Here is a 12,220-nt window from a genome sequence, read left to right as displayed (position 1 = left end):
TTTGAACCACACCACTGTACTTAATCCTCATCACAGGCAGTGAATGGCAAAGTCAGAAGTTGTGCCCAGGTCTACCTACTACAATAACCTACATTTTAATGTGTCAGGAGGGCTGCGGTGAAGGAAGTTCTCAACCCAAGGGACCTAGAATACCGGCAAAGACTGTGTGTCACCACTTAACTCACATCACCCGTTCTACCTCTGGGCTTCCAGGGTACGTGGTCTGCACATCAGTGATATGAGTGCGTCGGTGATTGGCAGAACCTGTGTACCTACGCAACATGGATTACTCATCTCTGTATTTCCCCAGCACAGACTCAACTGCAAACAGTGGGCACTCAGTAGCAATCTATAGCTTTATCAGTAGAATTTCTAAAATGTCTACGAAGAAGTCTAATAAATTAACTGAAGAGAGATCTCTTGTTAACCAGGTACATTAGAAGTAGGCTTCCAAGAAGGGAANNGAGTGTGTGAATGGCAGACTCAGTGGGGAGACATTCAGACACGGGAGTAAACAATAACTTGTGGAGGGGGGCAGAGGCGGGCCTAGAGGCGGACTATCGGTAAATTATGTGTTAAATTCATATTCCATAGGTCAAAAGGATCACCTCAACTGCCCTTTCTGTTGGCAAGAGAAAAGGACATGAGGCATGGCACCTTAGAAACAAATAATGAAACTCTCAGTACCAGCCTCCGGCCCCAAAGGTCATGGACAGAGAATAGCCTTGTAAGGATCTGAGGAAAGAGAGATGACCCTAGCATAATAACACTTCTAAAGTAACTGATTTTCTAAGACTCCAAACTCGGAGAAAAAAAGTACTGTTGATCTCCCTGGTGGTACTCTCTCTCTCAAAGGAATAAATAAAATCTTTAACAACAACAACAAAAAACTAGTATCACATAAGATTGTGGAGTTTCCCTCTTCAAGGACATGGTGACCTATGTTATTAATTAATGCAGATGTGCCAACCTCATTTTTTTCTTCTACCAGGTAATGCAATCTACTTTCCAAAGGTAGCAATTCCTCTTCAACTTTCCTAGGGTTGCGAGTGTACTCTAGATATTTTACCCAACAAAGACTAACCTAACCATCTCTTTCTAAACAAATAAGCAGTCCCCCACCCCCCAAAATATCAGCTCATGAAACCGATTTCTTTGGAGAAAGAAAAATGAAAGAGCTTCAAAGGAGAGCACATGTAACTTACACTTTTTATGAAACTCTATATGTAAGAATTTATTTGAGGGGCACCTGGCTGGCTCAGTCGGTAGAGTGTGCGACTTGATCTTGGGGTCATGAGTTCAAGCCCCACACTGGGCACAGAGATTACTTAATAATAATAACAACCACAATAATAAAGAATTAATCTTAAAAATTCTGGGTTTTCCACTACCAAAAGGCACTCCAAGTGCAGTATCTGCTCTTACCATAACAGCTATGCAGCTATCTGACACAAAATAACTACTAATTTTATACATGAAAACCATCAACAATAAAAACCTCCAGGTCATTTTCTACTCCCATAAAAATGGATGGTGCTTTATAAGATCACAGCTCAAACCCCTCAAAAGCACAAGCGGAAGAGCAGCTTCTTCCCCGTACCCGTCTCCTCGGTGTCCCAACCATAGTTGCGAGAGTCCCGTAGGGCTTGTCCTAACAAAGCCGCTTGGTGCATCAGTTTTTTAGGTATGCAACCCACATTCACACATGTTCCTCCAAGACCTGCAACAACATTGAGAAATCAGTTTATCTCCAGCTTCACAATCCTTGAAAGAAAAAGGTCAATAATTATTACTATGCTAGGAAAGATCATAATTTATTTGCTTAATGTAGCCAATTCTGTTTTTACAAGTTTATTCTTAAGATTCATGGCTTTCTAAGCTCAGAGAACCTTATATATCAAACACAATGACACACCCTAAAACATAAAAAAAATGAGATTACTACAATTTCCACGTACTTCAAAGATTCAAAATTAACAGCTGATATGTCAGAAATTGAAAATTTTACTTTGCACACAATCCTACACTTGCCACCACATCTATGAATAGAACTAAGTGGTAAAGGGTTGTTAAGCTGGCCACGGTTGGCCTGTAGTGCGTCTAGAGCTACATGTAAAATCTGGTATAGATGAGCTTTTTTCTTTAAGAAGGTGGTCTATAGTTTTCATGGATTCTCACAAAAGGATTCATGACCAAAACAAACAAAAGGTTTAGTTAGCATCTCTGAGCTTAAAGAACATAGCGATGGATTATCTCCATTAAACAAAATGTAGGCAGGCAGGGAGGGAGACAAAATGGTGTAAGAGTGCAGGACGGCAGTGGACTTCACATAAGCCCTCTGAAGAGAATGCTTCCAGACTGCGACTATGAAGTGTAAACTCCACAGGCCGGAGCACCCATGCCCAGCACAAGAATAGTGCCTGACACAAAACTGACACCTATAAATATTTGCTGAATGTATCAATTAGAAACTCAGACACTCATTCATCCAGAGTTCCAGCTTCTTGCCTCCTAATTAGAGCAGCTAAGTTATCTTGATAGGATTGACATATCGCATCAATCTTCTTCTCAAAGGCTTCCTACTATGCTTTAGTTAGATCCAATTCCTCATCCTGACCTACCAGGACCTGTACAGCCTGACCCATCCCTTCCTCCCCATTCTTAGCTCCAGCTCATACCATCCATACTACAACCATGAAGGACTCCTACCTGCCTCAGGGCCTTTGTATATTCTATTCTGTGAGAGAAACTGAGAAAAGTCCCCTGGAAGGTTCTTCCTCAGCTTTTGGCATAGTTAGTTCATTCTTATTCTTTTGGCCTCATCTAAAGGCCACCTCTTCAGAGGCCTTCTCTGATAATCTTCCCAAAGTTAAACTCTTACCTCTACTCAGTTCTTCCCTATTACACCATATAATTTTTTTTAGTACCACTTATCATAATTCATAAAGTTCTTGCTTATCTTTTGTCTCCCCACTACATGTAAACTCCACAAGGGCAGGAATTTCATGTCTACTGAGTCCACTGCTATGTTCTCCAATGCCCTGGTTCATAATAAGTGTTTAATTAATTATTTGTGGAAAAAAAAAATAAGGAACATTTAATTCACCAAGACTCAGAAGCAGCACAGGCTATTCATTAAAATAGCTGATTCCAGTTCTTGCTGAATATAGGAATTGGTTTTAAAACAGAAATCCACAGATACGTGTTTAAATTTTCAGATATTAAGCCTTAAAGTTTACAAGGTTACTCAAATATTTAGCTTTAAACCATTTTAACAGCTGTGGATAAGGTTTTGCATTATCTTGACTCTGCCAAAAAAAAAAAACCCTAAATCAACATTTAACTGGAGTCCATTTCAACAGCACAAGAGGGTTTTTTTTTTGTTTTTTTTTTTAACTTTTTAATTGGGATTTAGGAGCCATTTAAGCCAATGCCAGGGAAAAACCTGCTCTTACAAATTCACTTTTAAAATACTTTAAAGCTTACCCCATCTAGTTCCATGAGGGGTTGGAGTGACAAAATCCAGGACCATTATCTTCTTGTCATATTTGGCTGCCTCCTGGAAAATAAAAGTATTACAATCAATTGGAAAGGTGAACATGACAGACTAGAAATGGGCTATTAAAACTCCAAGCTATTCTTATTAAGCTATAGTGCCTAAGGCATAACCAGTTATTACTGCCTTGGAATTTCATATACAAGATGATTAGCATGACTCCAAGATAAAAATTAAGCAATATTCAGACAGTCATAAGGGTAGTTTTAAAGAATATACAGAGTACAGTTGTAAAACTGTCAGCTGGAAACACTAGAATCCTTATATGATTCCACTCACACAATAATCTGAAAAACCTGTGGTCATTTCTAAGCAAACAGGTGAGTATCCCATTAAAAAGATTTTTGACAGTCTATAATTCTTAATTCAATCTATATCCTATAAGTATTTTTTAAAGTACTTTTAAGTTTTCTCTAATTCAGTATATAGGCAGAATATTGGAAACATTTTTCTTCTAAAATTGTGAGATTTCCTAAAATTTCACATGAAGAGCCAATGAAAAAAAGTTTGTGGTATCTATAAAGCTTCCAAATCGATTTTAGGGGCATGATGACAAGAGTAAGAAGTGCATTTTGCAGAGTACCCTTTACCCTTCTCAGAGAGTAAGCTTTGTGTATCGGCAACTAGACCTCCAAAGGTTATTTGAAAGGACTGCTGTATCATTTACAGCAAAGTATTGCTTGATGCCAGACACTGGCCTGCCCCTCTCTGGGCTGCTTCATTTCGATCTACCTTTACTGATCCACAAGCTACACCTTAGGGGAATATAACCATCTCATCTTTTAAAAGTACCTTTTGGGGAAGGATGACAGGCCCCAGGCCCTCACACATGGAAAATGTATCTCAATTTAGGGCCAGAAGCCTCACTCCTTAACCTCCCTTATATATACATCCTCCACCCCCATAACCCCCAGGCTGGAGTTATAGGTTATTCTCATAGTTCACTTCATATACAAAGGAGGCAAGCATTTTTAACGATTAAGTTTAAGAAATCCAATTGCTCTCCATTTTTCTATTGGGGAAGAGGGCTTGTGAAAAAGGGGAATCACTGAAGTGAAAAATCTAATATTAATAAAGAATAAGAAATGTATTTAATTTCAAACCATTTTTATACAACACCTTTGTTATCTTTGAAAAATCAGCCAAACTTAAAATGAATCAAAATGTGTCCCAAAATATTGGGCCTGGTACTGTTATATAGAAATATTTTCATAAAGAAGACACAGTTCAACCTGAAAAAATGATTTATAAAATAGTTCCTTTATAAACATGTCCTGCCCAAGTTAATGTGCAAAATACCACAAGAGTGGCTCAAACAAATTCCAGTGCGAACCAGAAGCTGTCAGGAATGTGACTACTCTAACAATCACCCAGACAACACACAAGGAGCCTTGCCTTAGCAGCTGCCAGTCCTCCTGAGCCCCCTCCGACGATAATGAGGTCATAGTCATAGGCCTCAGGGAGATCCTCAGAGCCATTCATTTTTAGTAGCTTTTGAAGTCGGCCCTCCTGATAAGCCTGCAGAAAAACAATAGAAGGGAAATAATGTAACTTAAAAACGGCAATGTCTGAAAAATTTTGTGAGAAAAACTCTCTTTAAAGTAAAAGGAATTTTCAAAGGAAAAATATCAATTTATATTATAGCACCCAAGTAGAAAATGTATAACCTTCCCTTCAAGCGGTGAGCCACGATTTGCTTTTGTTAACAAGGACTGTCTGAATTCCTTTTCACACGATGGAGAGCTAACGCTGAGATGTTTCTGCAGACTTCTACATACGTTAGGGCCTGACATTCCAACAAGATCAACCTAGTCCTAAATTAAGTATCGTCATCAGTCCTTTTTTCCTAGAATTATTATACCAGGATTCAAACTAGGTTTTTAAAACACTAGTGCTGTATGCTTTTAATAAAACTATCAATACCAGTTGGCAGCATCTTTATTTTCTATTGTCAAAGGTACCACAACGAGCGGGCTGAGGTCTCTGGTTAAGACAGGGGCCTGGTAAATAGCAATTGAAACAGATTAGCCAAATACTTAAGACTTTTCTACATTGTTTAGGTAAAAATTCAGAACAAAATCATGAATTGACATTTAGCTGCATGAAAAGTTAACTGTAAAAGTCCCTGATTTTCCAAGGCATTTTAAAAAGCAAAGAAAAAAAGGAAGGAGGACGAAGGAGGCTAAATAAACACGACTCTGTAAAGCGTACTTTTTTTTTAAAGAACACATTTTTAATATTTTTAGTTTTTTAAGTAATCTCTCCTTCCAACGTGGGGCTTGAACTCACGACCCCGAGATGCTCTACTGACTGAGCCACCAGGCGCCCCTCAAACTTGCTTCTTTCATCTACGCACGAGGCCTCCTGTAATTTATTTATTCTGTGTACTTGACACATAACAAGCTTTATAATATAAATACTATAGACTTTTAATTTTAAAAACCATTTCATTCCACTAACTTTGATATACATTTCATATTAGTTTGGAAGACTATTTTGGTGATATATTTCATATTACCTTTTATTAAAACAAAAATCTTGGAAACATTGTTAACAGGCACTAAAAAACTTTTTGTAAAAATCGTTTTAATCTCAGTAATCAAAAAAAGCCCCCAAACTTACCAGCCCAGACTGTACGTTTTTCTCCTGCCTACCATCAGCTGTAGGGGGCGAAAGGCAGAGCTTAGGGTCAGTAGGGCAGGATGCTTGGGATGCAGAAGGGGGGGCAGTGGAGGAAGATGAAGGAGGCACGGCACTGTGGCTGGCCCTTGGCAGCATGGCAGGTACACATGATGGCTTGGGGACTGAAGGGAGAACACGTGGAAACCAGCAACAATGGGGCACAGACGGCATGACCCTGACCATCTGTACAAAAGGTCTAACGTGAGAGGCTGGTAAACACAGCCAATATTCATGAACTTGCATTATGGCAGAGGCTCCTCCTTCAACAGAAGGCGCTGTGGGGGGGAAACAAATTGGTAATAATAATAGCCATTCAGATCAAAGGATCAATATAAGCTTCAGATAACAAGCATTATTCTCTAGTTGCTCTCAAAGAGCATAGGCTTACTTGCTGGCTTAAAAGAATTACGCTAATAAATGCAGCTAGATGTTCTTCTGGAAAAATAACATGACCATTTTTAATCTCAGCCTCAATTTTATCTGCAAGTACTTGACACAGTGCCAGAGCACAGTCACTGGCTGTCTAAGTGGAAACTACCCATTTCATAACCACCTCCCCAACATATCTACTAGAAGAAAGAAAATGCACTGTCATGCTGAAAAGCCACATACTCCCTCCACCAATACGTAATCAGTTATGTACTGAAATTCTGGATCACACCTGATTCTTACGGTTCAAGCTGGAAGTCAAAATGCATCAACCAGTGTACGTATTTTTACAAAGAAAGCTGAGTGAGCCTGAACACTTAACTCTGTAAAGTAAAATCAGTAAGACACAGGCAACTAAAGCATTCCGCTGACCCCAGAACTAAACATGCTGTTTTTAAAATTTTAATCCAACTTAAAACTGAAAATTGCTGTCAATAAGGTCCAACTTCAGTGTTTCCCACATGAAATATAAATAAGATAGTAGAAAACAGCTCCCCCAGGCAGGGTCAGGAAGGAGCATACAGATGGGTAAGGAAAGAAGGAGAAAGATGCCCCCTATTCTCCTCCAATAGGAGTGCTAGAAATAGTGACCACCAACCATAGCAGCTGATAAAGAACAAGAGTTCTTAAACTTTTTAGTCTCAGGATCCCTTTAAAACCTTAAATTATTTAGGATCCCGAAGAGCTTTGGTTAATGTGAGGCTCCTCTATCAATTTTAGTATATTAGAAATTAAAACTAAAAAAGAAATTTTAATATTAAAATCTTTTAAATCATTAAATACTAAATACCTTAAGTATTACTGTTAAACGTAACTTATTAACAATAATCTTTTAATCAGTGAGAAGAGTGGCATTATTTTAATCTTTGTAATTCTCTTTAATGTCTGTCTTAATAAAAGACCGCTCATATCTTTTCTGCATTCAGTCTATTACAACATCCCCTGCCTGGAAAATTCCATGGTAGACATACAAAAGAATTATAACAAAGAAGCATCTTAGTACATGGAAATAATTCTGACTTCAAGGCCTTCCTCTTACGGCCTCAGGAGGCCCCCAGAAGAATTCAGACCACACTTTGAGAACCACTGCTATAGGACTTAAGTGTAATTACACACCACCTCACACCTGCAGGTGTCTGCCAGCCTTACTCACATACTGGATATTCTTCCATCTCTCTCAGGAACACCTCTGCCCCACCCCACCCCTAGTGAAACACTGCTCCGGACTCACCTCTGAAAAGGCACAACACAGAAAGTAATTCAAGTGTACCAGATTTCTTTAAAATTAGAATAATCTTTATGTTCCCCTCCCCCCAAACATGACTCTCCACTAGACACAGACATGTGCTACCATTATACATTAGTTCTGGTGTGGAAGTGACATGGGTTAAAATACTTGCTCTACCACTCTCTAAGACAGGTGACATGGGCTAATCACCTAATCCTTAGGAGTCTGTTTTTTCATTTTGTAAAATGAAGTTAATACCCTTGTACTTCACCAGCCTGCAGGGTTTGAGTGAAATAATGCATATCTGCACAGTGCCTAGTAGGAAAAATCTCTTAGGTTATTAACTCTCCCCTTCCTACAGCAGGGAACAAGCATGGTCAAAAAGCCCCTGCAGAGTTTAACAGAGTCCTGTGCACCTCCCTGCGCCACTCCACACCTGAAATGCCCTCTTCCCATCAAATCCTGATACAGTACATAAACCAAGATGTTAATTTATTTTTACTCAATGTACACACACACATTACCCTTTCTAAAGCTTTCCTTTAGGGCTGGAAGGGGAGAGTCTTTTACCAACATTGTAAGACTCCAACACAATGCCTGTTTCTTCCATTAGGTCCCCCTCAAGTTCCCAAACAACATTCTCCTTTTGTTCCTTGCCACTCCATTAACACATGAGCATATCCTTACATGAGGCAGGCAGAGGGAGACTTCACCACAGTAGTACATGTGAACATAGACTTCAGAGGTCGCACTGGCAGCTTTGAAAATGGAGGAAGAGACTGGGAATCAAGGAATACAGATAGCCTCCAAAACCTGAACCAGGCAAGAAAACAGATTCTTCCCTCAGAGCCTCAGCAGATCCAGCCCTGTTGACACTTTGATTTTAGCCCAGAAAAACAGATTTGAGACTTTCAACCTCTAGAGCTGTAAGATAATACATTTCTGTTGTTTTGAGCCACTAAAAGGTTGGTAATTTGTTACAGCAGCAAAAGGACACCAGTACACACACTGAATTATAAATCCCATGAGAGATGGTCAATTTTGTCCTCCACTTTTTCCCCAGTGCCTAGAGCAGTGTCTGGTACAGCAAGCACTCAAGCAACTGCTGAGTAAATTAACAAGTGCCAATGCCAATCGCTTGGTAACGGAGTCCCTCAAGCGAAGGCAAAAGCATGAGAAAGTCATATCCTGACTTAAAGTGAATGAGCCATGACAGAGATGTCATCACCGAAGGAGGTGGCAGCACAGAATTTCTGACCCTGAGAGTGAGGCACTAACATGTGTGCTCACAATGAGCCAGACACTGTGCTAGACGCTTTACAGACACGATCCCGTTTGATCCTCACGACGGTCTTCCAAGCAAATGTCATTCCCAGCTCAGAAATGACAATACAGAGGTCCTTAGAGATGAAGAAACTTGCCCGAGGAGTCAAGAACTTAACCCAGGAGTGGGGCGCCCGGGTGGCACAGTTGTTAAGCGTCTGCCTTTGGCTCAGGGCGTGATCCCAGTGTTCCGGGATCGAGCCCCACATCAGGCTCCCCCACTGGGAGCCTGCTTCTTCCTCTCCCACTCCCCCTGCTTGTGTTCCCTCTCTCAGTGGCTGTCTCTCTCTGTGTCAAATAAATAAATAAATAAATAAAATCTTAAAAAAAAAAAAAAGGAATTGAACCCAGGAGAAAACGATTACAAAGCTCTTGCTTTTCTCACAATACCATACCCAGTAACTCACATTTCAAACAACAGTTGACCCTTTAACATCATGGGTGTGAAATGCAGTCCACTTACACAGATTTTCTTCAATAAATACACTATTATAAATGTATTTTCTCTTATGATTTTACTTATTGATTTGAGAGAGTGTGTGCCCGTGAGAGAGAGAGTAGGGGGAGGGGCTGAGGGGGAGGGGGAGGGAGAGAATCTCAAGCCAACTCAGTGTTGAGCACAAGCCTGACCCTGAGATCATGACCTGAGCCAAAATCAAGAGTTAGACGCTTAACCGACCAAGCCACCCAAGTGCCCCATTCCTTATGATTTTCTTAGTATTTTTTCTCTAGCTTCCTTTATTGTAAGAATATGGTATAGAACACATTTAACACAAAAAATACATTTCAACTGACTGTATTGTGTTAACAGTAAGGCTTCTTCTGGTCAACAGCAGGCTATTAGCTAAGATTTGGGGGAGTCAAAAGTTAGTACTGAATTTTTGACTGTGCAGGAGGGATGGTATCAACAATCCCCTCATGTTCAAAAGTCAACTCTACTTGTCACATAGATTTTCTAATTTTATCCTTATTGTAAACTTAAGAGACAGGTATTATTCCCACTTAGCAAGTCAAAAACCAAAGGTTTACAGGTTCAATAACTTGCCCAAAGTCTCTAACTAGAATGTTAGTCAGGATTTGATGCCAGGTACTTTGATCAGAAAAGTGGTTCTGTTACACAAAGTTCTAGTTAAAATTTTTTTCTGTAATATTCTTCTAAAATTCAATTGATTTTACTGAACCTGTGAAATTTAAGCCACTCTAATTATATTACTGGGAAAACAGAAGATCTGCAGTTTGGCTCATACCTATCTTTGTAATTATCTGTCAGTCAATTCTTTTTTTTCTTCAAAGTAAGCAGTCACTTTAATTTCAGAGTGCTGAGGCAACTGAGGTGTCACAACCACCAGTAAAAAAATACAGACAAGTGGTCACCATGATTTATATGTCAAAAGCTGTAACTTTAGGGCACCTGGGTGGCTCAGTTGGTTAAGCGGCTACCTTTGGCTCAGGTCATGATCCCAGGGTCGGGCTCCCTGCTGAGTGGGGAATCTGCTTCTCCCTCCCCCTCTGCCCCTCCTCCCTGCTGGTTCTCTCTCTCTCTCCCTCAAATAAATAAAAATCTTTTAAAAAAATTTTAAAAAGCTACTTTAGAGAAGGCCCCCAAAACTACCTTCCCCCTAAACTTGTACATGCTCTATTAATGCTTTTAGTCAAGTTTCCAATACCCTCAGTAAAGAGAAGGGCATTTAACAGAGCAATCCGCTGATGAGTAAAAAAGGGAGGCAGGATCCTGTTGCCACCAAGGAATTATTTTCCTCTAATGACAAATCTCTGGAAAACCCAAGGAACTTGGTTGGGAGAGACCGGCTAAGGTGAGCATCAGCGAGACCAAATGATACTCCCATGACCGTAAAGAGTGGTAGACATCAGGAGGGTTAGCATTCCTTCACATGAAAAAAACTGAACAACTTTCATGAGAAATTTCTATTTGGCTTAAAAACCTCAACTATTCCTAGAGAAACTTCCCCACACATACGTTAAGACTGCTCCTGTCAATCTTAATGTCATTTATTTAGTCTTTGGACTTCCCTTCCCTGTACCACACTAGAGAGTAGGGAAGTTTATGTTACTTCAATGAAAAACAGATACTTATCCATTTGCCAAATCATGCCTAATGGCAAAATCCACTACTACCAAAAATTAAGTTCCTATAGGGATCAAGAAAAGTAGCCTACAGGCGCCTGGCTGGCTACACAGTCAGTAGAGCATGTGACTCTTGATCTCTGGGTCCTGAGTTCCAGCCCCACATAGGGCACGGAGCCTATTAAAAAAAAGAAGAAGAAGAAGAAAGAAAAGCAGCTTATCTAGCTAGGCATGCTCTTCAAAATTGTTTTCTTAAAGACGCAAATTTTTGGCATAACCTCAAAATAAGGTCATAATTTATAACCTTAAAACAAATGCAAGCAACAAAAAGGAAAAAAAAAAGCTTTTACGGTTAAGTAAAGAACATTTAGGTAAGTTAATTATGTATTTCAGTATAAAGAGATCATTACCAGGCATTTAAAGCTGCAATAAGAAACATAAAATTAAACTGGGGATATTCATATAATGAAACGCCACTAATTCTGAAGGTCACTCTGTGACAGATTAGAAAGTGTTTGGAAACTAGAGGCTAGAGAAGAAATTAACCAGGTAGATAAAGACTATAACTGGCTTTGTGTTTGAAATAATCTGACAAAAATATCTTCTACCTCTGAGGATACTAACAGATAAGGTAATTCAATTTTTGCCCAGTTTAACATTCAAATGGAATAGTTTTCAAAAAAAAAAAATCTCATGATCCTCTGGTGCCGTAATTTCTCACAATTCCTTATACTTGACCTCCCTATTACCCTGCCTAGAATACCTTTCCTATCTTTGGCCAATCCCTACTCACCTTTCAGCATGCACTTAATTGATGCCTCACCTAGCAAAAGTAGAATATCTCTACAGTAGATAAGTTTAATCACAGGAGAAATTATTTAGAATATGGGCATCCATTCATTAATCTTACTGAGTCC

The 12,220-nt window shown here is 39.5% G+C and overlaps 1 protein-coding gene across 7 annotated transcripts in view; it reads right to left on the bottom strand.

Moving 5' to 3' along the window:
* The window catches only part of TXNRD1 (thioredoxin reductase 1), a 110,672-nt gene that overhangs the window by 39,008 nt on the left and 59,444 nt on the right, over window positions 1-12,220 (bottom strand). For all 7 annotated transcript variants that reach the window (XM_040637402.1, XM_040637401.1, XM_040637400.1 and 4 more), the window contains 3 exons: window positions 4,952-5,074; window positions 3,487-3,559; window positions 1,601-1,720 (listed from right to left, as the gene is read on the bottom strand). In XM_040637402.1, coding sequence (XP_040493336.1) covers window positions 1,601-1,720; window positions 3,487-3,559; window positions 4,952-5,074 — 316 coding nt within the window. The remainder of the gene's footprint in view (window positions 1-1,600; window positions 1,721-3,486; window positions 3,560-4,951; window positions 5,075-12,220) is intronic.

Source organism: Ursus maritimus, unplaced genomic scaffold (assembly GCF_017311325.1).
Source record: "Ursus maritimus isolate PB19 unplaced genomic scaffold, ASM1731132v1 scaffold_21, whole genome shotgun sequence".
NCBI classification, from domain to species: domain Eukaryota; kingdom Metazoa; phylum Chordata; class Mammalia; order Carnivora; family Ursidae; genus Ursus; species Ursus maritimus.
The sequence above is the reverse complement of the archived record's forward strand: the minus strand, read 5'-3'. Positions and strand labels throughout refer to the sequence as shown.